Raw genomic sequence first — 25958 nt, 5'->3', positions numbered from 1 at the left:
CATAGGGCAACATTTGTAGTAACTGTTAAATGAGAAACTATTTTGTTCTGTAAGCCTTCATCTTAAGTGAGAATAGCAGCACAATTGGAAGAGCATAGTCGATGTCACTGAACTGTGCATGTAGAAAGTTTTGAAATGGTTTATCTTTGGCTGTGTATATTTTCACCAAAAAAAAATGTCAAGAAGGGAGAGGGTTGACATGTTGTGGGGTTGTTAACCAATGTCATAAAACAATATGTGTACTACTGTTTCATGAGAAAGTATTTGTTCTGTAAGCCTTCACCCAAAGTACAATTAAAAAAAAAAAAAGATAACTAAAAAAGTGATCTCTCCAACATTTGCTTTTACATTTATGTAGACCTCAAGGACAGGGAGGAAGCAGGAGAAGCCATTGACTGACATTGGTTTAAAAAACAAACTTATTGTCATGGAGTCAATTCCAACTCATTGCGACCCTATAGGACAGAGTAGAACTGCCCCATATTGTTTCCAGTTAGTGACTGGTGAATTCGAACTGCCGACCTTTTGGTTAGCAGCCGAGCTCTTAAATACTCTGCCACTGGGGCCCCAACATTGTTTTAACCTCCAGCAAATTAGAGGAAGACAGCTAACAGTAAATTATACAAGTCTCATATTGTAATATTATGCTTATTCTCGTCCTACTAACTTTATTCTGAGTGTATCTTCCCGTCTGTTGTTGTTGTGTGCCGTTAAGTTGATTCTGACTCACAGGACCCTATAAGATAGAGTAGAACTGCCCCTAGGGTTTTCTAGGCTGTAATCTTTACAGGAGCAGATCACCGGGTCTTTTCTTCCACAGAGCTGCTTGTGGGTTCAAACTGCCAACCTTTCAGTTAGCAGCCGAGCACTTAACCATTGCAACACCAGAGCTCCTTCCTTTGTATCTAGTCGCCCAAAATACCAGAGCTTCTACTTCAGTAGTTAACTTGTTATAAATAGACTGTTTTTGGAATGAGATTTGTTCATTCTGGCTTACCCTGGTAGAAGTCCAAATATTATTTTCCTATACAAACATACCATAGGCATTAAGTCCTGGTGTGTAGGGATCCTCAGCCTGTTGCAGATTTCATCGTGCCATCTGCTTCAACCTGAGCAGTGTATCTTCTGCTAGCAGACTTTTTTGAAGTTGCCATGGCTCAGGTTAAAAAAAATCAGGCTTGGCATAAGAAGCTTGCTTTTGAAAAAATAATCATTGATCATGCCTGCTGTAGATTTTAAAATAAGCATTCGAAAGGATTCTCAAATGCCTTTTTTCAACAATTGATCTCTTTTTCACCTGTGAGTATAATACCCAATGTAATGGTTGAATTATTGGTAACTTTGATAACTTAATGAATTATCTGTTTTATTAAAGGATTGTAGGTAGGAGCCCTGTGATGTAGTGGTTGAGAGCTCGGCTGCTAACCAAAAGGTCAGCAGGTTGAATCCAACAGCTGCTCCTTGGAAACCCTGTGAAGCAGTTCTAATCTGTCCTGTAGGATCACTGTGAGTCAGAACTGACTCAACGACAGTGGGTTTGAGTTGTTTTTTTGTAGGTAGGATAGATAATAGGATAGGTAATATATTCTTAAGGATGTATTGGTGATACATTGGAAGACATTTTGATAGCTTACCTCAAGGGAAGTTTTTTACCATCTTATTTTCAGAAATGATACCTCAGATGACTCATGCATTGTGTATAATATAAAGATGATAGGAACACCATGATGGAAAAGTCTGTGCCACAAAGTACGTATTAGGTGGGTGACTTTGTGCAATTTTGTTATTTGTAAAATGGGGATAGTAAATCCTTAGAGGGTTATTGGGGAGACTAGGTCAGAGTAGGTTCATAAAAAATGGATAAACATTTATTATGCAAATGTATATTGAGCACCAACTCTGTGGAAGTCACTCTCCAAGATCCTGAGGATATAGTCATGGATAAAATAGACCAGTTCCTTCTGCTGGAGAATCTCACATTCTAGTCTGTGCCCATTCACTGGTGTGGAACCTCCAAGACAACAGGGTATATGTCAGATTGTGATAAGTGCCATGATAAAAAATGGGACAGGGTAAGCTCATGGACATGGTACTGGGTGCTGTCATGGATAGGGTTGTCAAGAAGGACTCCTATGAGGTGATACTGAGCACACTTAATAATATAAAGCAGCAAGTCTTATGGATATTAAATGTACCTGGCTGGCATAGGGAGCAGCTTGGCAATTTGAGGAAATGTGAGGTGGCCTGTCTCTCTCCAGCCAAATGGGAAAGGGGTGAAGGGGTAGGGTATGAGGCTAGAGAATGATCCCAAAACATCATTGATGTAACCTTTATGATAACTAATCGTCGATAAAAAAAAATCACATTCCAGGTTACTTACAGAAGTATGAAATTAAGATTGGCTGTTTGTACAGTTTTATCAATTATTCAATTTTATCTTGAATCTCTTTATAATGGGGATACACAGGTAATTATAGAATCTTTCTCCAAAATGAAATTATCTTTTTTGTGTGTGTGTGTGCTTATGACATTGTACCCTGGAGTAAAGTTATCTGCGAGGTTTGAGAGTACAGTCTTCCAGACTGCCAGGTCTTCCCAAGACTTCTGATGCCAACTGCAAGGAGTTAGAGGGAAGAGTCCACACAAGACCACACTCAGTTTTGGCATTAACTGCAAGTCTGAGGAATTCTCAAAACCACCCTTAGCTTTGCTAATGCACTAGAAGGACTCACAGAACTCCCTGAAAGCTATTATACTCACAGTTATGGTTTATGACAGGGAAGGGATACAGGTTTAAAATCAGCTAAAGGAAGAGGTGCATGGGGCAGTCTGGAAGGGTTCCAAATGCTAAACTTCCCTTGTCCTGAGGACATGTTACCCTCCCAGAATTGATGTGTGACAGTACGTGTAGAGTATTGCCAAACCAGGAACCTAACTTTGGTGTCCAGAGTTTTGACAGAGGTTTCATTACTTAGGCATGATTGACTGATTGCCTGTGTGGTTGAACTCAGTCCTGCACCTCCTTCCTCCCTGGACACTGGGCTGATAGCACATTGTCTGAAGAGTCCAACATGAATCACTTCATCAGCACAAACTAACAGCTGTAGTCAGAGAGGCCCACCATGAGTGAAAAACACACCCCTAATCACTCCAGAAATTACCTACCAGGGGCAGAGGACAAACGCCAGCCATTTCTGTGGGCCAGGCCAAATTTCTTTATTATACAATGTTATAAAAATTCAAGAAATACAGAAAGTGAATGACCCCCTGGAATCCCATCTCTCAGGAACAACAAGTGTTATACTGGTTGGTTGATGTATAGTCTTCCAGGTGTTTATTGTACATAAAAATATATTTTTAATGTATGTGGGATCATACTGGAACCCTGGTGGTGCAGTGGTTAAGAGCTACACGAGCTACAGCTGCTAACCAAAAAAGGTTGGCAGTTTGAATCCACCAGCCACTTCTTGGAAACCCTATGGGGCAGTTCTGCTCTGTCTTATGAGGTCGCTATGAGTCAAAATGGACTCAACGAAAACAGGTTTGGTTTTTTTGGTTTGAGATACTATGCATATTATTCATTTTGCCTTTTTCACTTCCCAGTGTGTATATGGATGTGTATGTTTATGTGTGTTATAATGAGTTCTCTGAAGTTGAACAGTGGAGATAGTTATTTCCCCCATCTAATAAATAGTGCTGTATTGAACATCCTTATACAGCATCATTGTATAGTATTCTGATTCTTCTCCCTGAAATAAAGTCCTTGAAGTAAAATGGATGGATCACAGCTATGGACATTTTGAAATTGCATATGTAATTTATTATTTCTCTCATTGGTATGTTTTCTCTGGAATAGTTTATGGGATGTAAAAATTATTAATAATCTCTGTATTACCCTTAGATAAACATTGAAACTTCTGTGACTTCAATTGTTGAATATGGCCACATTCCACATCTCAGCCCAGCTGTAATTCCTACTTCGCAAAATGAATCGTTTTTATTGTCCCCAAATAATGGGAATGTGGAAGCACTTACAGGATCTGGAACTCCACACATCAATGGGAAACCTGCTTGTGATGAATTTGATCAGCTGATCAAAAATATGGCCCAGGTAAGACTATTTCTTCCTCTTAGTTATGGTAGGATGTATAATATCTTAAGAATGTGATCATGTCTTTGGTTAATTTTTAAGAATAGAGTGGCATTTATAACATCAGAAAAAATTGGAGTGAAAAAGAAGTATGTATTTTGTCGGAGTTTGGATGGTTTAGAAAATGTTTCTGTTAAATTGTGTTTGTCTTTATTATCAGATTTTAAACTGAGTATTTATGTTGTATTTCCGAAATATGCTTCAAGATAAATAAAATAACTTGTTCTAGATGAGCAATAAAGGTTGTCTTAAACCAGAACAAACCCGTTGCCACTGAGTCGATTCCAACTCATAGCGACCCTATAGGACAGAGTAGAACTGTCCCATAGGGTTTCCAAGGAGTAGCTGGTGGATTGAACTGCCGACCTTTGGATTAGCAACCGTAGGTCTTAACCACTGCACCACCAGGGTTCCAAAGTTTATCTTAGAAATTTTTTTTTCATTTTCTTTCCTTTTTTTTTTTTTTGACAAAATAATGCCACTGATAAGATGACTGTCACTGTGGCGTCTGGCTGTAATTGTATCTCTTCCTTTGTTTCCTCAACAGGGTCGCCATGTGGAAGTTTTCGAGCTCCTCAAACCACCAAGTGGAGGCCTTGGGTTTAGTGTTGTGGGACTGAGGAGTGAAAACAGGGGAGAATTGGGAATCTTTGTGCAGGAGATCCAGGAGGGCAGTGTGGCTCACAGGTGAGACTCACAGCAGCTTTTCTGCTTTTGATACCACAAACAGAAAGTTTTGATCACCATGGGAGGATCTGAAGAAAACAAAAATAAATAAAAAGCAAACAAAAAACTGAGTGTAATCTGTCATTCATCAGTTTTAGTCCTTGGGTGGTTCAGCTGGTTAATGTGCTACACTGCTAATTGAAAGGTTGAAAGTTCAAGTCCACCCAGAGATGCTTCAGAAGAAAGGCCTGGTGATCTTCTGAAAAATCAGCCATTAAAACCCTATGGAGCACAATTCTACTCTGACTCACATGGAGTTGCCATGAGTTACAATCGACTCAATAGCAACTGGATAAGTCTTAACATTGCTGTAGTAAAAAGACCAAGTTGGTTGAAATAAGAGTAGCTTTTAAATATAGTCATAACTTAGTTACATTTTAGTAAGGAAAGAAAGATTTGAGTAGAGCATCATTTTCAATGTTATAAGATGGTTCTTTAATATTAGATTTTTGAAGTTATACAGAAAAATATATAAATGGCCCATGATATTTTGAGCCATATTTAATTAATATATTCAAAGTACTAAGTAAATATAGGCATCTCTACTTTCATTTTGGAGGAGACCTGGTGATGCAGTGGTTAAGCACTTGGCTAGTAACTGAAAGGTTGGTGATTTGAATCCACTGGCTGCTCCGAGGGAGAAAAATGTGGCAGTCTGCTTCCATAAAGACTACAGCCATATTTCCTCTTGATGGTGGAGTCTGTCCTCCAGGGTTGCTATGAGTCAGAATCCTTTTTAGAAGTTAGGGACATCCAAGGTGTAATGTAAGGATGGAGTAGTTAGCTGAAAGAAGAGGGCTTTTAAATGGGAAGGATTGATTAGGAGTGGTGGTGCACTTACCTTCAAAAACAGTTGGTCACCTGGAGCCGCAACAGTTTTTAAAAGTAGAACTACAGGAAAAGATTTAAAAAGGGTGGAAATTAGAAAATAGGATTAAAAACAACCTGCAAATACGTGCCAAAGAAGCTGTAATTTCCAGGAGAGCCATCATCTCTTTTCCCTCTTCTTTTGATCCTTGATAGAGATGGAAGATTGAAGGAAACTGATCAGATCCTTGCTATCAATGGGCAGGCACTTGATCAGACAATTACACATCAGCAGGCTATCAGCATCCTGCAGAAAGCCAAAGAGAATGTCCAGCTAGTTATCGCCAGAGGCTCCTTGCCTCAGCTCATCAGCCCCATAGTGTCCCGTTCTCCCTCTGCGGCCAGCACCATTTCAGCTCACTCTAGCCCGGTGAGTACAGAAGATGTTCAAAAAGAACAGAACATTTTTCCAGTTCTTTTTAGCAGGTAGGCTTGCAATTCCTATAGTTTCCTTGTACTTCGTGAGTGTTAGCCATTTTATTCTTTTATCTGTCCTTGCCCTGGAGTTGTTTGTTATTTAATCATGATTAAGTTTATAGCTTCTGAAACAACCTTTGCCTTTCCTTGAATAGTTTTTTTACTTGACTACATTTCTCAAAGAAAACTTAGGTCTTTAACAACATTGACTTTGTCTGTAGAGAGACATAATCTTGATTTTGCCCTGCAGATTATTCAATTGTATTCTATGGCTAGCTGTCAGTGACTTTAAGCAGTCGTCTAATTTGGAATCCTGTCTCCAGGCAGGATTATGCAGAAAACATCCTTAACTGGGCAACAGTTTTCTTCTTGATCTTTTTTTTTAAAAGAAGTTCTGCAAAGGATCTTGCAAATCAGCGCCTGTCTTTAATTGATTAATGCAGTTACTGTAATAATGAGTTGATTCAAGAATGATTGTATCAGGAGATTTACAGTCTGTTGAAAGTGAAGTACAGGTAGTACAGATGGTACCCAACTTACAACGTATTCCAGTTTTGAAGAACCGCGTTTATGGCCGTCTTTTTTTTTTTGTACATCTTATCGTTGTTAGTAATATGTACTACATACAATGTTAAAATATATCAGTAAACTTCCGACCCCCCAAAACAAATAAAGATCCAATTTATAAAAATACCGATAATAAAAGGCAATAATAATGAACACTAAAAAAAAAGGTATTTGACTTACATCAAAACTGACTTACAACGGAGTTGTTGGAAGGGAACCCCATTGTAAGTTGGGGACTATCTACATATACATACCAAATGAAAGGGATAAAAGTACGTTGTTAGAACTCATTATTATGTCTGAATTCAATGATTTAACACTAATCACAAAATAATAATACTTACAAAGATCTCAACTGTAATAAAACATTCCTGTTTTTCCTAAGTGTTTGCAAATTCATATAAGGGCTTTGTTTTCAGGTTCACTGGCAGCACGTGGAGACTATTGAGTTGGTGAATGATGGATCTGGTCTGGGATTTGGCATCATAGGAGGAAAAGCAACTGGCGTGATAGTCAAAACCATTCTCCCTGGGGGAGTAGCTGATCAGGTAAGCTACTCCAACAGGTCTTTTATGCTGTTTTATCAAACAGTATGGCTTCGTCTTTCATCTTTTCTATTAGAAAGAAGAAACTTTTGTCTTTGATAATGTTAAAATGTTATCTAGTGCTGCTATAACAGAAAAACCACAAGTGGGTGGCTTTAACGAACAGAAATTTATTCATTCTCTCACAGTCAAGAAGACTAGAAATCTGACTTCAGGGCACCAGCTTCAGGGGAATGCTTTCTCTCTCTGTCGGCTCTGGGGGAAGGTCCTTGTCATCAATGTTCCCTTGGGTCTAGGAGTTTTTCAGCACAGGGAACCCGGGTCCAAAGGACACATTCATCTCCTGGCTCTTCTTTCTTGGTAGTGTGAGGTCCCTCTCCTCTCTGCTCACTTCTCTCTTTCATCTCAAAAGAAATTGACTCAAGATATAACTAATCCTATAGATTGCATCCTGCCTCATTAACATAACTGCCTCTAGTCCTGCCTCATTAACATCATAGAGGATTTACCACACATAGAATAAATACATCAGATCACAAAATGGATGACAACCACACAGTACTGGGAATCATGGCCTAGCCAAGTTGACATATATTTTTGGGGGACACAGTTCAATCCATAACATTCTACCCTCCCCCACCCCCACTGCTTTGCCACATGTAAAACACATCCACCCCATTGTATCATCCCAAAAGTCTTATGTCAACTCCAAGTCCAAATTCCATCCTGGGCAAAATTCCTCTTCATCTGAAATCTACGATACAAGTTATCAGCTTCCAAAGACAATGGTGGAATGGGTACAAGGTAGACATTTCCATTACAAATGGAAAAATTGAAGGGAAAGAAGGGATAACAAGCACTAAGCAAGTCAGCAGAACACATAACATTAGCTCTCAAGTCTTGAAAATAATCCCCTCTTCTCTGAGACCATTTAGGCAGTGGCCCTGCCTTCCAGACTCTTGAGTGTTGATCATACTCTCCAGATTCTGGATGGAGGCCCCTTGGCCCCAAGCTTCAGTGCAGCCTTCCAGGCCTAGTGGGACAGCAGCTCTGCTCCTTTGGATTTGAGCGGCCCCATTCTCCTAGTTTGTCCAAGTGGCAGCCCTACCCCCTTGGCCCCAGCAGGCCTGGTTCTTCGGCCTCTTGGGCATGGCAGCTCCTCCCCCTCATCTTTGGTCATCGGATCTGACCTTATCCCACTGGCAGTTGTGAACAGCAGCCCCACACTTTGGAACTGAATTGATGAAGATCTGACTCTGAAACCTAGGAGGCTATCTCCCCACCCTTTGAGGCCGAGGAGGCTGTGGTGTTACGTTTTGAGACCCCAGAAGTCGTGGCCTTACCGTCTGAGACTGAGGCAGCTCTGCTTTCTGTGTTCCTTGTGTCTTCAGCTTCTGCTTCCTGGTTCCTCAGCCTCTTAGCCCCTCAGGCCCTCTTGGGCCCAGCATCTACCCTGCTGGGGCAAGTGTTCCAAAGCTATTTAGCTCCACCGATACGTACCTGGAGGGACCCCACTCCTCCAGTAAACCTCGGCCCAAAGGCACTCAGCTCTCACTCTGTGGATCGACAAGCCTAACTCCGCCAATAAGTGCCCGGAGGCACCCTGCTCCGCCAGGAAGCCACCTGTACAAAGGCACTTAACTCTCTCACTCTGTGGGTCAGCTCCCATGCTGTCTCGCACTGGTCTTCTGGTTCTGCTGCTGCCGTTTCTCTGCTGCTACTCCTCACCATCTTTGCCATCTCTGATGTTACAGCTCTCCACATTTCCTTCTGAGCCCTCACCAGAATTGTCTTTGATGTCCGTAACGCCACCAACAGTCTCTTCAAGACAGTTTAGGCTTTTACTGTTAAGCAACTTAAAACTTTTCCAGCCTCTACTCATTCACAGTTTCAAAACCACTTCCACATTTTAGGTGTCTGTTAGAGAAGAACCCCACTCTCAGGACCAAATTATGTCCTAGTTATTTAGTGCTGCCATAACAAGGAATACCACAAATGGATGGCTTTAACAAAGAGGAATGTATTTATTCTCTCACAGTCTAGGAGGCTAGAAGTCTGAATTCAGGGCACCAGCTCCAGGGGAAGGTTTTCTCTCTCTTTTGGCTCTGGGGGAAGGTCCGTGTCATCAGTCTTCCCTTGGTCTAGGAGTTTCTCTGTGCAGGGACCCTGGGTCCAAAAAACACGCTTTTCTCCTGGCTCTTCTTTTTCGGTAGTATGAGATCTCTCTCCTCTCTACTCATTTCCCTTTTTTATATTTCAAAAGAGGTTGACTCAAGATATAACCTAATCCTATAGATTGCATCCTGCCTTATTAACATAATTGTCTCTAACCCTGCCTCATTAGCATCATAGAGGGTTTACAGCACATCAGATAGATACATCATATCACAAAATAGAAGACAGTCACACAATACTAGGGATCATGGCCTACCCAAGTTGACAAACATTTTAAACTGTTGCTGTTGAGTCAATGCCAACTGATAGTGAGCTTATATGACAGAGTAGAACTGCTCCATAGGGTTTTTTGGGGGGACACAATTCAACCCTTAACACAAAGCAACTGAGTTAGTATCTTCTATTTTACTGGGCTATACCTAAAGTGTTCTCTTAGACTTGGGGCAGGTTACATTTGGAAAGGGACATTTATCGTAAGTTATAGTTGCAAACAATGATCTTAAGACATTTAGAACCACAGACTAAAACTAAGCTTATGGTTTTGATTACTGTAGAGGTAGCTTCCCTTTGTTTGTGATCAGAAGGCATATTTGTAAACCTAGTCAGCTATTTTATAACCACAAAATATTATGGAAAAAGAATATTTACTTGATTATTAAGAGGGAAAAAAAAGACTAGTCCCTTTAATAAAGGGTCACTGGTATCATCTTGTATATGAAAAGCACAGCCTGTTTTCATTACTTAGCATTGCCATTTATGATATGTGACATTGTTGCAATATACATGAAAAAACTTCTAATAAATTTATTAGTTATGACTTATGTTTTATTTTGACAAGTTATACTAGTTGAAGTAACTTTTACCTTGATTATAACCATTTGTTTTATGAACTTCTCTGTTTTTGCATGTGCATTTGAACTTCATATTTGGAAGTCGGATTCATCAAATATTTCTCAAGTTCACAAATGAAAATCCTGTTTAATGGCGACCTTGTCAGTAGATGTATTAACAGTAAAGCACTAGTATGCAAAATTTTTCTTCCTTTTAAACATCAGCCAGCATCTAGCAGTATCATAGGAGTCCCTGGGTGGCACAGACAGTTAATGTACTTGGTTGCTAACTGAAAGGCTGGAAGTTTGAGTCTACCCAAAGGCACTCAAAGGAAAGACCTAGTGATCTACTTCTGAAACATCAGTCATTAAAAACCCTGTGGAGCACGGTTCTACTATGACACACATGGGGTTGCAATGAGTCAGAATCAGCTTGATGGCCACTGGTTTACCTGTACCAAGTGAAAGTCCTCCAGTTAACAAGTTTGTGATACATATGCTTTATCTTCAGTGTGGAGCTACACTGTCCATAGTCGGGCCACTTGCTACATGTCACTTTTAAAATGTGAATGAAAATGAAAAATCTGGTTCCTCAGTTGGACCAACCGTATTTCACGTTCTCCTTAACCACATGTTGCTAGTGGCTGCCATATAGGACAGTGCCTTCTAGGACAGTGCAGAACATGTCCATCATCACAGGAAGTTCTAGGCAGTGCTTGTATGGAGGCTTGTAAGACAGCTTTTCACATGCATTTTCGTCTATCTGAATTTTCATCTCACAAGGACTTCGCCTGAAAATGAATTTATAATTGAAATGGCCAGCCAGAAAATTATGTTATTAATCCCATGCTTTCTTGGGGGTTCATACCACATTTTGAGTGTAGTTGCATAGCAACTTCATACTTTGTCTTTGCTTAATGGCATTTTCTTCTTTCTGTCCCTCAAACACACACACACGCACGCACGCACACACACGCACGCACACAAAAAGACTTAACATTTCATTGCATTTAGTAGGTAGAAATCAAAGAAAAAAGTTTATAGCAACTATTGATTTAAGGAAAATTTGTGAATTTCAGTAACATATCCCCTTGAACGATGTTAGAATGTTTCAGAAGACAGTTAATATGCTTATTGTCCCGTGGTAGAAAATTCATGTCATTCCCTCACTTAGGATTTCTGTAATGCAGTCAAAATAATGCTAACCTGATTATTCTCTTTTTAAAAAAAATCAGCATGGGCGATTGTGCAGTGGAGATCACATTCTAAAGATTGGTGACACAGATCTAGCAGGAATGAGCAGTGAGCAAGTAGCACAAGTCCTCAGGCAGTGTGGAAACAGAGTGAAGTTGGTGATTGCAAGAGGGGCCATAGAAGAAGCGACAGCACCCACGTCTTTGGGCATCACCCTCTCCTCATCCGCATCTTCCACGCCAGAAGTACGGGTAAGTAGGGAAAAACAGTTAAGGTGAAAGTCAGAGATAGTAGCACTTAGATGACAGTGGTGTTTATTTAGAGACTAGAACTTATTAATGTTCATATATTAGGGTTAAGAATGAAGCACAATGCAAATGTAAGTATGTTTCAGCACGGACAGTATTCTATTAAGCAAGAGTACTGTATAACAAAGATGAAAGAAAGGTTGCTTAGAAAATTCTAGATTACTATTTTGCATTTGTGTCTATGCAGCACCTTTACAAGAATATTTTGAAGTATGGATAAAATCTTAAAGGATTATATGCTACTAATACCAAAAATGTTTAATTCTATCTTTCTCTTAAATGAAAAGTTCTCTGTGAGGTAGATCTTAAGCTCTAGTCATTCCCTTTCCACAATTTTCTTTTAGGTTTTTTTTTTTTTGTGTGTGGAGGTTGAGTGATGGGGGCAGGCTTAGTGAGGGTGAAGAATAAAGCTTATAACACTCTCTCAATATCATTGTTTCAAGGTATGTCATAGAACTGTTATCAGATTTGTAATAAGAAGTTGCTACTTTTGACCTGGTTATATAATCTTTTAAACAAAAGTCATTCATTTGAGGTAACAAAAGCTTTATTCATAACCGTAGCAATCCATCTTTGTCCCTGATTGGTTATGAAAAAATGCTGGAAAATTTCACAATTATTGGAATGTGGTGGTTATCTCAGATAGTTTACAGGTCACAAGTTTATAGTGGTTAAAATATCAACACAATATTTTTATCCAGAAATCTCTCACATTTTTAAGAAGAGAATTACACCAAATTTCTAAGTAAGATTTATAGCAAATGCAAGGCTTATAATCCTTTCCCATTTCTTATAAAAATACTTATGTACTTTTTTGTATTAATTTTTTTTTGGCTAGTTGCTACAACTTCTTTTTTTAATATCCTGACTTCCTCCACAAGCCGTTTAAAACTTTATGAGAACACTTGAAATTTCCATGATTCTGTTGTTTTTAAGATTGAGTTTGGTAGCTATTTTTTGCAAAGAGAAAGCAGTAAAGAAAGAAAGCTTGTTTATGAAAGTATTTAAATGGCATTCTTTTGTGGTAAACAAAACATTTTATTCAGCAATACATAAATGAATGCAATACCGAAAACCACTTGATGTAATTGAATGCTTAGAAAAATATCTATTCTGTGCATATCATCATTTGTGAAGCTTGTGCCCCTTTTAAAACCATTCGATAGTCAAATTGCCACCCTCTAAAATAGCACTCGCATAAGTCTTATTAAAAATAGAAAACACATTTGTTTCAATTGAAGCAGATTTCATCCTGTCATTTTCTTGTAATTATCTAAACTTTAAACTTTTGCTAAGTTTGCACAGATAATTATGTGCAAAGAAAAAAATAAATCAAACTTTACCATAAAATTATATCTTATTTAGGTGGACTATGTATTAGATACAGGCAGAGTTTGTTTCAGGAAAATCAGTAAACATTACCAGCTAGCCCCCAACCTGTATGTCCATTAGAGCCCACAGCCCTGATCCTGTTGTGCTCTTTTGAGATTCTCTGTAGAATCTGCTGACACCACACAAGTGCATGGTGTCAATAGCTTATTGATAGCTTATTACTCCAGTCCGCTAATGTTTATGTAGGCCAGCTTTACCCTTCAGTTCAACATACGATATATAACAATGCAGTTCAATTAATAGTATTTCTAGCGAAAGCTGACATTTGAGAAACCCGCTGTTATTCCAGGAATGGAAGGTGTCAATGCAGACAGATATATTTTCTTTATAAATAGCTTTTCATATTGAATTCCCAATTTACAAAACAGCTAAAGAGAGGATTTTAAATAGTTCATTGATGCATTTCACTGGTTTTCAAAATAAGTCATTAGCAGATTAATTGCATATGTGGAGGCTAGAGCAACGCATTCATGGTGTTAGAATCAACTATCAAATTTAAGATAATAATAGAAACTAACATCTCCTAAGTAGACACTGTGGCTTTACATTCTACTAGGGACTTCACACAGAGTTTATCATTTCAGAGCAGGGGCTCTGCAACCAGACTTTCTGGATTTGAATCCTGCCTCTACTACATTGCAGCTGTGTGTCCTTGGAAAAGTTTCTGTGCCTCGGTTTCCTCAGAGAAAAATTGACATAATAATTTTACCTATCTCGTAGGCTGGCTCTAAGAAGAAATGGATTAAGACATGTCAATTCCCTGTTACACAGAAGGTCCTCAGTAAATGTTAGCTAGACTTGTTATTATTATTCCTGATATATAATTGAGCAGGGTGATGCTTACAAAGATTAAGTAGCAAGTTAGACTTGTGCTTGTTTATCTGAATTCAAAACAGCTCTGTCCACTGTACTACATCCCATCCCAACTCCTTCAGAAATGAAGACGGATGAGCCATCTCTGAAAATAGAACTTGTTAGTAAGAAAATACTTGATTTCTAGAATTCTGTATACACAAACAATAATGTACCTCTCTAATAAGGGATGTGTCCTAGTCATTTAGTGCTGCTATAACAGAAATACCACAAGTGGTTGGCTTTAACAAACTGAAATTTATTCTCTCATAGTCTAGTAGGCTAGAAGCGTGGATTCAGGGCGTCAGCTCCAGGGGAAGGCTTTCTCTCTCTGTCAGCTCTGGTGGGAGGTCCTTATCATCAGTCTTTCCTGGTCGAGGAGCTTCTCAGCGCAGGGATCCCTGGTCCCAAAGGACACACTATTCTCCTGGCTCTTGTTTCTTGGTGGTATGAGGTCCCCATGTCTCTCTGCTTGCTTCTCTCTTTTATATCTCAAAAGAGATTGACTTAAGAAACAACCTAATCTTGTAGATTGAGTCCTGCCTCATTAACATATCTGCCTCTAATCCTGCTTCATAAACCATCATAGAGGTAGGATTTACAACACAAAAGAAAATCACATCAGATGACAAAATGGTGGACAATTACACAATACTGGGAATCATGGCATAGCCAAGTTGACACATATTTTTTGGGGACACAATTCAATCCATAACAGGGTGATTCAGCTTCATTACTGACACTGATTTCTGAGTAAAAACGTGATGCTTACTCTATGTCCTCATAACTGAAGGAGTGATCTCTACTGGAATTCTCTAGCAGAGTTCTCTGATGCTTAATTACATCCTATTATTCAGATTTTTGAACTTGTTTTTTTTGTTTCTTTGTGGATTTTATTTTAGGTCGAGGCTTCTACCCAGAAAAGTGAAGAAAGTGAGACATTTGATGTGGAACTCACTAAAAATATCCAAGGATTAGGAATTACCATTGCTGGTTACATTGGAGATAAAAAATTAGGTAGTTCTAAACATTAAATTTTTTTTTTTTTAAACTCAGCATTTGCCTCTAATATCTTATTAAATATTGAATCAGAATTATATATTTCAAGATTGTTGTTGGATAAACTGATTAAAAACTTCATCAGGAATAATTTAAGATAGGCTACTCTGGGTGGCACAGTGGTTAAGAGTGCAGCTGCTAACTGAAAGGTCAGAAGTTCGAATCTACCAGACGCTGCTTGGAAATCCTATGGGGCAGTTCTTTTCTGTCCTCTAGGGTCATTATGAGTCAAAATTGACTCAACAGCAACAGGTTTTTGTGGGTACTCTGATACTATAAGATAGATGAAATAGTTGTCTTATTTTGTAGTGTAAGATTCTACTAATGATTTTGATTATATGGCTTGTTAATGTATCCATATGCAAAATTAGGATTTTATATTTATAGAATAAAGAGTAGATATTCTGACAAATAACCTATTTTTAATCTTAGAACCTTCAGGAATCTTTGTAAAGAGCATTACAAAAAGCAGTGCTGTTGAACATGATGGACGAATCCAAATTGGAGACCAAATTATAGCAGTAAGTGACACATTTAATAATAGCTTTGTTAATTTTCATGTTTGAGAAATGCATTCCTCTAGTTCACTCAATTTTAAGAACTATGGTTACCTCAGTATTAATTAAACTTGCTTGAGTGACTTGAAGCTATCATTGCAATTACTTATTATTTTGTGGAGATAAAGTAGAACATTCAATTGAAGCTTTACTGATTTCAGTTCTAAAGTTTGAAACTTCTTGCTTGAAAAATTCAGATCTATTCCATTTCTGGTTAGAATGAATTTGTTACATTAATTAAAGTCACACTTAAACTTTACTTGCAGACTTCAAAACCTTTAGTGTACTTGAATCTGATTTTGGAATGCTTACTTTTTTTTGATCAGCAGAATGACATGTTATTTTTGGCTCCATGGGCAAGGGAGTCTTTAAAAGAAATAGGTCCATCCCCTCTTAATTAGATCAAGCTTATCATTATTATCTTGATGATCATCAGTAGATTTTAAGTAGTTGGCTATTTTTAAGGTGATGTGCAAAAGAATCCATCTTTCTAATGCTCAGTGGAAACTAGACTCCCCAAACTAATCAACTACTCCCCCGAACACAAATTCAAGACGATTCAGCACAAAGGGTTTCCTAGTCAAATAAGTTTAGGAAAAACTGCAGACGATATGGTCTCTTAGAGGTTCACATTGCACACTGGAAAATCGGAGACCCTGAGAAGTCCTGCAGTAGAGAAACCTGTTTAACTTTTTACTTTAGTATGTCCTAAACTTTTGTAATTGTGGGGTCTTTTCCTAAACTTTGTATTAATATTCTTTGGAAGTCATCTTGGGGAGTGAGTCATCATCTTAGTATATATTTGTTTATGCTTAAGTCACTGTTCCCTTCGGATCATAAGATCAGTAGTAACAGTTGGAAAGTAAGATGTTTAGACAAAAGTCCTTTATCTCTGCCTTTTGCTTCTGCACTGCAACTGTACTGAGTCCACTTGGTTTTAGTTCTGTGAAGCTCCTACCAAACCCTATTAATTAACCCCCTGAAATCTACTCTAGAGACCAACCTATGTTTACCAGCTATCCTGGCTATATGCTGGAAATGAGCTTTCACCACTGTGTCTCCATTTTATCATACAATAAAATTTAATCATTTTATGATTTTGTGATTTATGACACAACCTTGCTTGCTAAAAGCATAGAGGACTTGAAGCACTTACTGATGGAAGATCAAAGACTGCAGCCTTCAGCATGGATTACACCTCAACATAAAGACAATGAAAATCCTCACAACTGGACCAATAAGCAGCATCATGATAAATGGAGAAAATATTGAAGTTGTCAAGAATTTCATTTTACGTGGATCCACAATCAACACCCATGGAAGCAGCAGTCAGGAAATCAAATGACATATTGTATTGGGCAAATCTGCTGCAAGAGACCTCTTCAAAGTGTTGAAAAAGCACAGATGTCACTTTTGAGGACTAAGGTGGGCCTGACCCATGCCGTGGTATTTTCAGTCACCTCATATGCATGAGAAAGTCGGACAGTGAATGAGGAAGACTGAAAAAGAGCTGATGTGTTTGAATTGTGATGTTGGTGAAGAATATTGAATAAAAGATGGACTTCCAGAAGAGCAAACAAATGTGTCTTGGAAGAAGTACAGCCAGAATATTCCTTAGAAGGGATGATGATGAGCCCTCATCTTAGGTATTTTGGACATGTTATCAGGAGGAAGTAGGCCCTGGAGAAGGACATCATGCTTCGTAAACTAGAGGGTCATTAAAGAAGAGGAAGACCCTCAGTGAGAGATGGATTGACACAATGGCTGCAACAGTGGGCTCAAACATAGCAATAATTGTTGAGGATGGCTGGCACAGGACCAGGCAGTCTTCCTTCTGTTGTACATAGGGTCGCTGTGAGTCTGAACCTACTGAAGAGCAACAACAGTGATTTTCATTCAGGGGAGGGAAGAAAGCTGATAGAGTGAATAAATGTAGACTCTAAATCTATATCTGATACTGAATTAATGATTGAAAACGTAGCTAATTTACTCTTTTCTCTCATCTAGTATTTTAATCTATTAGAAAGCATATTTTTTGTTAAATGATTTTGAGATACAATTCACATGCCATACAAATCGCTCATTTAAAATGTACAATTCAGTATATTCGCAGAGTTGTGCATCCATTAGCACAGTCAATTTTACAACATTTTCATCATCCTAAAAAGAAACTTGATACCATTAGCAGTCATTTTTAATTTCCCGTATCATCCTTACCTAAGCCACCACTAATTTTTCTGTCTCTATTATAGATTTACCTATTCTGGACATTTCATATAAATGGAATCATAGAATATGTGCTTCTTTCACTTAGCAAATATTTTTCAAAGTTCATCCATGTTGTAGCGTGTATTCATTTCTTTTAATTGTTAAGTAATATTGTATGGATGTATCACATTTTGTTGATGGACATTTGGGTTGTTTCCACTTTTTGATTATTATGAATAATGCTGCTGTGAACATTTGTGTATAAGTTTTATGTATACATATAATTTCATTTCTCTTTTGTGTATACCATATTTTTATGCAAATACATGTTACTGTAAAAAAAATTGGCGTAGCATGCTTATGAAAATACCTCATGGGAGAGAGAGCAGTTGGCAAACAAAAGTAGAAGGCGTGTGTTATTTATGTAAAAATACAGTACCTAAGGGTGGAATTGCTGCATAATAAGGTAATAACCATTTAGCAAGATTCTTGATTCAGTTTCTTCACCTACAAAATTGGGATGAGACTATTTTTCTTGTATGATTTTTTAATGAGAATCAAATGGCATAATTTATTTAAAATACCTTGTATAATACTGGAGCCCTACTGGCACAGTGGTTAAGAGCTTGGCTGCTAACCAAAAGGTCAGCAGTTTGAATCTACCAGTTGCTCCTTGGAAACCCTATGAGGTCGATCTGCTCTGTCCTATAGGATCACTATGAGTCAGAATCGACTGGTTGGTGATGGGTTAAAGGGTTAACAGGTATAATACTTGGCATATAGTACAGTTTTATTAATTAAGCAGATACTTTTTGAGGGCCTAAAATGATTACATATTTGAAAGAGTCTCACAACAGCTTCCTTCCAAACTTGTCATTATCTTCATTCTTATGTAAGTAGAATCTCAAATATAATTCTCGTTAACCAAACCAAACCTGTTGCCGTTGAGTCTCTTCCGACTCGTAGCAGCCGTATAGGACAGAGTAGAACTGCCCCCATAGGGTTTCTTTCCAAGGCTGTAAATCTTTACGAAAGCAGACTAACACATCTTACTCCTGCAGAGCAGCTGGTAGATTTGAACCACTGACCTTCTTCCAGTTAGCAGCTGAGCGCTTAACCACTGCCCCACCGGGACTCCTCATGATTTCCCTTAGGCAAGGTCAATAATAAAGGAGATTGTTGATTCAAAAGCGGAACCTTCCATCCCTTGAGATTTCTTTCTTGCTTTAATAAAACCACCGTCTTCACTTGCATCTATATTTTGAGTTTTCATTTGTATTTTTAGTGACATTCCCTTATTTCAGAGTAAGAAGCCTCTCATGCAGTGCTTTTGATCATGCATTAATTTTTTGAGAAATATCAGCATCTTGTGGACTTCTGAGAGGGCAGTAGGGAAGGTTTTCACATCTGGTTGCTTTTTCACAACTGCAGTCTTTGGCTATTTGTTTGCTTTTTGTTTTGGCAGCAGCTATTTGGAGCTATACTCTTTTTATTGTAGTTGTTGAGGTGGTGAGAAAATTAAGAAGTTGTTTCTCACTATTTTGGGTAAGTATTATTTGGTAACATTAAAACTATTTTGCTGTAAGATCCCTCTTGTACAAATCCTGTTCTGTGGACCCCTAGGGTCTCACTATAGACACAGGGGCAGGGTATAGAGTAGAGCACACGATTCCTTTCTTTTTCCTGTTTTTTTTTTTTTTAACATTTTATACATTGTTGTTCTCCATAAGAGTTTATTTGACAGAAGGCCTCTATTGTCTTTTTTAGAAAGTTGACCTCACTTCGTCATTTGACAAAATCATACGTTCATTCTTTTTAGATTGATAACACACAATGAATCTTGCTAAAAGCAGTATGGGATTGTGATGGATGAAATAAATTACTATAACAAGCATATAAATTTTAGAAAAAATGGTCAGATGTTGCCTTTGATATTCTGTGACTTTGTTACTACACTCAGGTTCTACCTTTATAGGTATGGGGTGTGTCAGGGAAGGGTTTAGCCAGTTGCATTGAGTGTGCTAAGTAGTTCTTCAGGTTACTGGTATAGGGACTTTTGCCCTTCCTTGTTGTCGTGAAGTGCCGTCAAGTCGCTTCCGACTCATAGCGACCCTATATACAACAGAACCAAACTCTGCCTGGGCCTGCCCTTCGCTAGTATCCAGTTTGTTGCAGTGTTTTCTCTGTTGTTATATTTTGTCTTTCTAAAAGGGAATCACCAGAGTGGCAGTAGGGGGAAAGAGGAAAAAGTTAGACACCTATGTTAAGTTGCCATCTAGACCAGAAGTTTAATACAAGACAGAAGGAACCAGAAAGTAGGAGAATATCATCTAGATTAGAGGTCTCTAAACTTTTGATTGAGTATCCTTGTCAGCAAAAAAAAAGTTGACTATTCCTTTCTCCCTCTTTCTCTTCCGTCTATGTATTCATTTATAATATATACAGCAAATTAATACATACAACACGTATATATACATAAAATAGAAATGAGATTAAAAATACGTTTAATTAGAAGTTTTAATATTTTCTTCCAGAAACTTCTGCAGTAAAGATAATCTTTGTTGGAGACCACTGATCTAGGTCTTGTTCTAATTCTCATGTATTTAATAAATAATAAATATTTGAGTGCCAACTGTGGCCAGCACTGTTCTTAGAAAGGCATGACACTCTGACATTTTACAGCTATTTCACAATTCAAAAGGAATATCAATGGCTTTGAATTTCAACATTAAATTTATTGGTCCACTTTTCCAAACTGCTATCACTGTGATTTTATGAATTTGTTTTTTTAAAATATGGTGTTGTACTTCGCATTTGTCTATTCCAAAAGGAATTTGCTTTACAAATAAATCTTTGGCATACGAGCCAATGGCTATACCCTTCCATTTGGGATGAACATCTACTGTGCAAACAGTGCTATGTTTTGATATGCAGCTGTAACAAAAATGACACAGAGCCTGCCCTCATGGAACATACAGTCATAGAGCAAATAATGACAGAAAATGTAAAACTAAAATTCTGCTAAATGCTATGAAGAAGGATGGGTAAAAGGGAATTTGACAATAAGCAGGGAAGTCAAGATAACTGTGGAAGTCTGTTGGACTGAGCTCTGTCTGCAGCAATTATTGGTGTTTTCTAAGAGAACTGATGAGAAAATATGGGCTGGAGTGGGCTGTCCAGAGGGTGCAGGCTGAGTGTGCAGCATTTGTAGAGACCACAGGGTTGGGGGAAAACTACAGGTCAGAGGGATGGAAGTGAGGCCACTGGGCTGGAGGGCAGAGAGTAACAGGAGGCATCATGCAAGATGAGGTTGGTGATGGTGGGTGGTGGTAATGATGGGAGGTGGGGGTAGCTGACAAACTCTAGACCATTTTGAAGACTTGGAGCATTGTCCTATGGAGTGTTCTTTGGAAGACAGGGTTTGGGTGAGATGAGCATATTTGTAGTTTGGAAAAGTCTTAGGGACATTTTCAAATGTTTTATCATTTGTGAGCTAGTAAAAGGGAGAGTCACATATATTTTTGAAAGAGGCAAAGAAATGAGAAGGAAGACAGTTTTGTTGTGTTTATTTTTTTTAAGCCAGTATAAATATGGTTTTGGAAAACGTCATCATTCTCAGTAACCACTCTCATCACCGTCTTGTTTACCTTCATTCTATGTAGTACTATTTTTCAATTTAACTGTGCATCAGGACCATGTGGAGACTGTAGAAGAAGGTATAGAAACATGGAGACATTGGGGGTTGGTGGTGGAATTCTCACCTTCTGTGCGGGACACCAGGTTTCCCGGCTAATATCCCTCATGCACAGCCACCACCTGTCTGTCACTGGTGGCTTTTGTGTTGCAATGATGCTGAACAGGTTTCAGCAGAGCTTCCAGACTAAGACGGACTCGGAAAAAAGGCTTGGTGATCTACTTCCGAAACTTAGCCAATGAAAACCTTGTGGATCACAGCAGTTTGATCCGCAGCTGATCAGGGGAATGGCACAGGATTGGGCTGCATTTTGTTCTGTTGTTCTGTTGTGCATGGGGTCACCATGAGCTGGAGGCTGACTTGAGGGCAGCTGACAACAACAACACAGAAGCATGAGCCCCACTTTAGAACTACTGGCTCATAATTTCTAGGAGAGACCCCCCAGAATCTGTATTAAACAAAACAATCAAAACCCTCTCTCATGATTCTAAGGCATCTAAGTTCATACCAACCAAACCAAACTCATTGCCTTCGGGTCGATTCTGACTCATAGCGACCCTGTAGGATAGAGTAGAACTGCCCCATAGGGTTTCCAAGGAACTGTTGGTGGATTTGAACTGCTCACCTTTTGGTTAGCAGCTGAGCTCTTAACCACTACACCACCAGGGCTCCTCAAAGGTAGTACGGGTCTTCAAACAAGTGTTGGGTATCATTGCCTGTTCCCCGGTCTTCATGGTAACAAGCAGTAAATAGGCATTTTGTGCATGTAATAAAAAAAAAATTTTTTTTTTTTTTAAACATGTGTTGTTCTTCTCACAGGTAGATGGCACCAACCTTCAGGGATTCACCAATCAACAAGCAGTCGAGGTGTTACGGCACACAGGACAGACTGTGCGCCTGACACTAATGAGGAGAGGCGGAGTGAAGCCGGAGGCTGAAGTCACGCCGGGGGAGGACCTCACAAAGGATACGATTTTGTCACCTTTTAATACCAGCACGAGCAAAGGTAAAACCAAAATAATCGAGCTTTCAGATAGACCTTTGTTAGATTTTTTTTTCCTAATTCTGAAATAATTTGTTTAAAGAATGGTTTCTACCCCCAGCAATTCGTTATGAACCGAGTGATAAGGAAGTTTAATAAAGTTGGAATTATTCAGAACCTGAGTCCGTTAACCATAAATGCACTTCTGAATAAAGCAGTTTTCTTTCTATCCTGTTCATTCAATCACCATTTCCTAATCAGCACATAATGGTCATTTACCTTTCTGCCACGGCAGTGTTGTCTTCAAGAGACCCTGTTCTGACTGAATTATGTATGTGGGCTCCATGATTTAAATGCTCAGCCAAGAAGGAATTGAATTAAACTCCACATTTAGAAAACCCATTCATAAGCTGTTTGTACTTGAGTGTCTCTGCGAATGACTGCAGTTCCCAGATAGCTAAATGATATAAAAGGAAGTCTAATAAAGTTGGGATTATTGGTAGAAGTCAGGCTGTAGGCTAGAAAATGTTGTTTCAGTTCTAAAACTGTTCACTGTTCTGGTACTTACAGTATACACTACTTACTGCTGTACTAGACGCCAGGCAAATCACTGGAGAAATTTATCACTTCTTTTTCCCCATTGGAGCCCTGGTGGCGCAATGGTTAACAGCTATAGTGCGCTACAGCTGCTAACCAAAAAAGGTCAGCAGTTCAGATCCACCAGCTGCTTCTTGGTAACCCTATGAAGCAGTGCTACTCTGTCTTACAGGGTTGCTATGAGTCAGAATCAACTCGACAGCGACAACGTTTTGTTTTTGCTTTTTTTCCCCCATTAATAGGAAAACTTTTCTTTTAGTACAAGTGGTTATTGAAGAGCTTACCTCCAAAAAACAAACTCATCTAGGTGTTCAAATAAATACAGTGTAATTAGAAAAATTTAAATACTGAAAAACCTAACTACTAAAATATTCTTCTCTTTAAGAAAATTATGAAAAAGATGAAGATTCTTTATCTTTGAGGAGAAACACCAGCATATTACCAATTGAAGAAGAAGGAAAACACCTGGAGCCAGGTTATTATGTTCTTTCTTTTTTAAGTAAATGGTTTTTATAAATGTGATTAAGCAGTCTAGGCTGTAAAAATTACTGAATAATGTCTTCTAGAAAAGAGATACTTGTAAATCCCTATATAAAGATGTGATTAATTGCTCCAGTGGATGACGAGAATAGTTCATTTATATCTGGTATATTTTCTTGCTGGGTTAGTCTTTTCTTCTACATTTATTTACACAGAATCCTTTAGGAATCAGTCAGTTATGCACGTAATTTTAATTCAACCCCCTTGCTTCTATATACAGCCAACGTATCTGTACTTTCTTGATGAAACAATAACAAAATTATACTGTTTTCTAAAATAAATAATGGAGTATCTTTAAATCATAAGCTTTTAGGAATGATATTTTCCAGTGTTGGGTGGCTTCTCAATTTTCACAAGTTCTCATTTTTCACATTGAAAAGTTGGTTTGGAAAGGAATTGTATGGAGAAATTATTTCACTGATAATTATTTCACTACCAACCTAGAGTCTATCAAGCTGTTGAAAAATTGTTTTAAAGAAGCGTTGTTTTCATAAGTAGTTATGCTGAAGGGTTACTGCCAGTGTTTTAAATTGTCTGCTGTATGCTCCCATTACCTTCAGATTGCTTTAGGTACTTTGGTAACTTAGATCTACTGGACTTGATATCCTGGGAATGAGATATGTGGGGTTCACATCTGTTAATCCCATCCTGCCATCTTTACACTAACAGGTAGAAAAAAAATTAATTAGGCCAAAGTGAATAATATCAGGAGTTGTGGAAAAAGATGAACATGTTTCAGAACATGACATTTAAGGTAGTAAGTGGGGATGGCTGGGTGGTTGTCTTGAAGACTCAGAACCATCTGTTTTGCATTGGTGAATGTGTTTATGAGTGGGGAATGTAGGTAAGGGGGGACTCTGGACTTAGTATCAGGAGTCCCCAGAATCTTTATTAAACAGCAGAAACAAAACAAAAACTTCCAAGTGATTCCAGTGCATCTCCTCTAGTTGTGGGATAAGATACCATTGCCCCTACTAAAGAAATTTCTACTCATGTGTGAGCCTAGACAACTCATTTGACTTTAGAGTAAGGTCAGAAGACTAGACTTTGACTCTTTAAATGTTCCTGAAATCTAATCTTGGGGCAGTTGTGAAAGGGGAGATGAAAGGTTGTGTGATTGTAAGTTGTATAAATATGAGTCTCAGACTGTTTTCCAGCAGTTTATAGATTCCCCACTTTCTCATTCAAAACCTCACCTTACTTGACAGCACTGCCCAGCCGTACACACAGCAGAATCAAGGAAAGAGGAGGTAGGGAGAGGTAGGACTCTGAGCTGACCCTCCTCTTTCTCTCCTTGCATCAGCTCCACAGATTCCCTTTAATCTATGTTCAGCCTCAAATAGTTATCTCTTTCTGGGCAGAATTTAATTTTGAAGTGAAAATCCTCTTCTTTTGGGGCTAGTCCCTGAATTTACTTTATTATAGATTACTGTTTCCAGTTTCTTAAGGAGAAAATAGAACTACTTAATTAATTCAAGGCTTAACAAATATGTGAAGTATGCATGGAGTGAAATCTCATTAATTTGCATTAAAGACGAGGCAGGTATTGAGAAATTTGAATTTTGCAACACTTTAAATTTGAAATTTGGTAAAAGGGATATGAAAAAATACCTTAGAGAATGCTGGCTAATACAGATTTTTGAAAACAACTTTTATGAGTAACAACTCTGATGAAATATGGAAATCTTTGAATATGACTTTAAAACTCTTCTCAACCAGTTTCTTGTTTTACCTAAGTATTTTGCCTTCAATATTGTTGATATAATTTATTTAGTGATTTTTTTATAAAATTTTTTTTAATTTATATTTTTTCATTGGACATATAATTGCATATATTATTTATTAATTTCTTTCTACTTCCTTTTTTTGGCTGAGACACATCACAGTCCTTTTTCTCCCCTGTAGAAGCAAATGAAAATAAAAGAGATGAGCTGACATAAAAGTTGGGATGACTTTTTATTTGAGAGTCACTAAAGGACCATCAAGTGAATCGTGGAGGGACTTGGAGTCCTCATTGTTTTAAATGAAAGTTAGACAGTGTGTAGATATTTTGGAGCCCTGGTGGCACAGTGGTTAAGTGTTCTGCTGCTAACCAAAAGGTTGGAAATTCAAATCCACCAGCCACTCCTTGGAAACCATATGGGGCAGTTCTCCTCTGTCCTGTAGGGTCGCTATGAGTTAGAATCAACTTGACAGCAGCGAGTTTTTGTTTTATTGCTAAGATTTAGAAGAGATCTCCTAAAAGAGAATAGTGCTTAACATGCAAATGATAGGGTTCTGAATTAAATTATTAAAATA

At 38.3% G+C, this 25958-nt stretch overlaps 1 protein-coding gene across 4 annotated transcripts in view; it reads left to right on the top strand.

Moving 5' to 3' along the window:
- MPDZ (multiple PDZ domain crumbs cell polarity complex component) overlaps positions 1–25958 on the top strand; it is a 163953-nt gene that overhangs the window by 28416 nt on the left and 109579 nt on the right. For all 4 annotated transcript variants that reach the window (XM_004373498.2, XM_004373497.2, XM_004373496.2 and 1 more), the window contains exons 3-11: positions 3902–4111; positions 4698–4837; positions 5900–6113; positions 7147–7275; positions 11513–11722; positions 14926–15040; positions 15515–15603; positions 22361–22547; positions 23506–23595. In XM_004373498.2, coding sequence (XP_004373555.1) covers positions 3902–4111; positions 4698–4837; positions 5900–6113; positions 7147–7275; positions 11513–11722; positions 14926–15040; positions 15515–15603; positions 22361–22547; positions 23506–23595 — 1384 coding nt within the window. The remainder of the gene's footprint in view (positions 1–3901; positions 4112–4697; positions 4838–5899; positions 6114–7146; positions 7276–11512; positions 11723–14925; positions 15041–15514; positions 15604–22360; positions 22548–23505; positions 23596–25958) is intronic.

Source organism: Trichechus manatus, unplaced genomic scaffold (assembly GCF_000243295.1).
Source record: "Trichechus manatus latirostris isolate Lorelei unplaced genomic scaffold, TriManLat1.0 scaffold00025, whole genome shotgun sequence".
NCBI classification, from domain to species: Eukaryota; Metazoa; Chordata; class Mammalia; order Sirenia; family Trichechidae; genus Trichechus; species Trichechus manatus.
The sequence above is the reverse complement of the archived record's forward strand: the minus strand, read 5'-3'. Positions and strand labels throughout refer to the sequence as shown.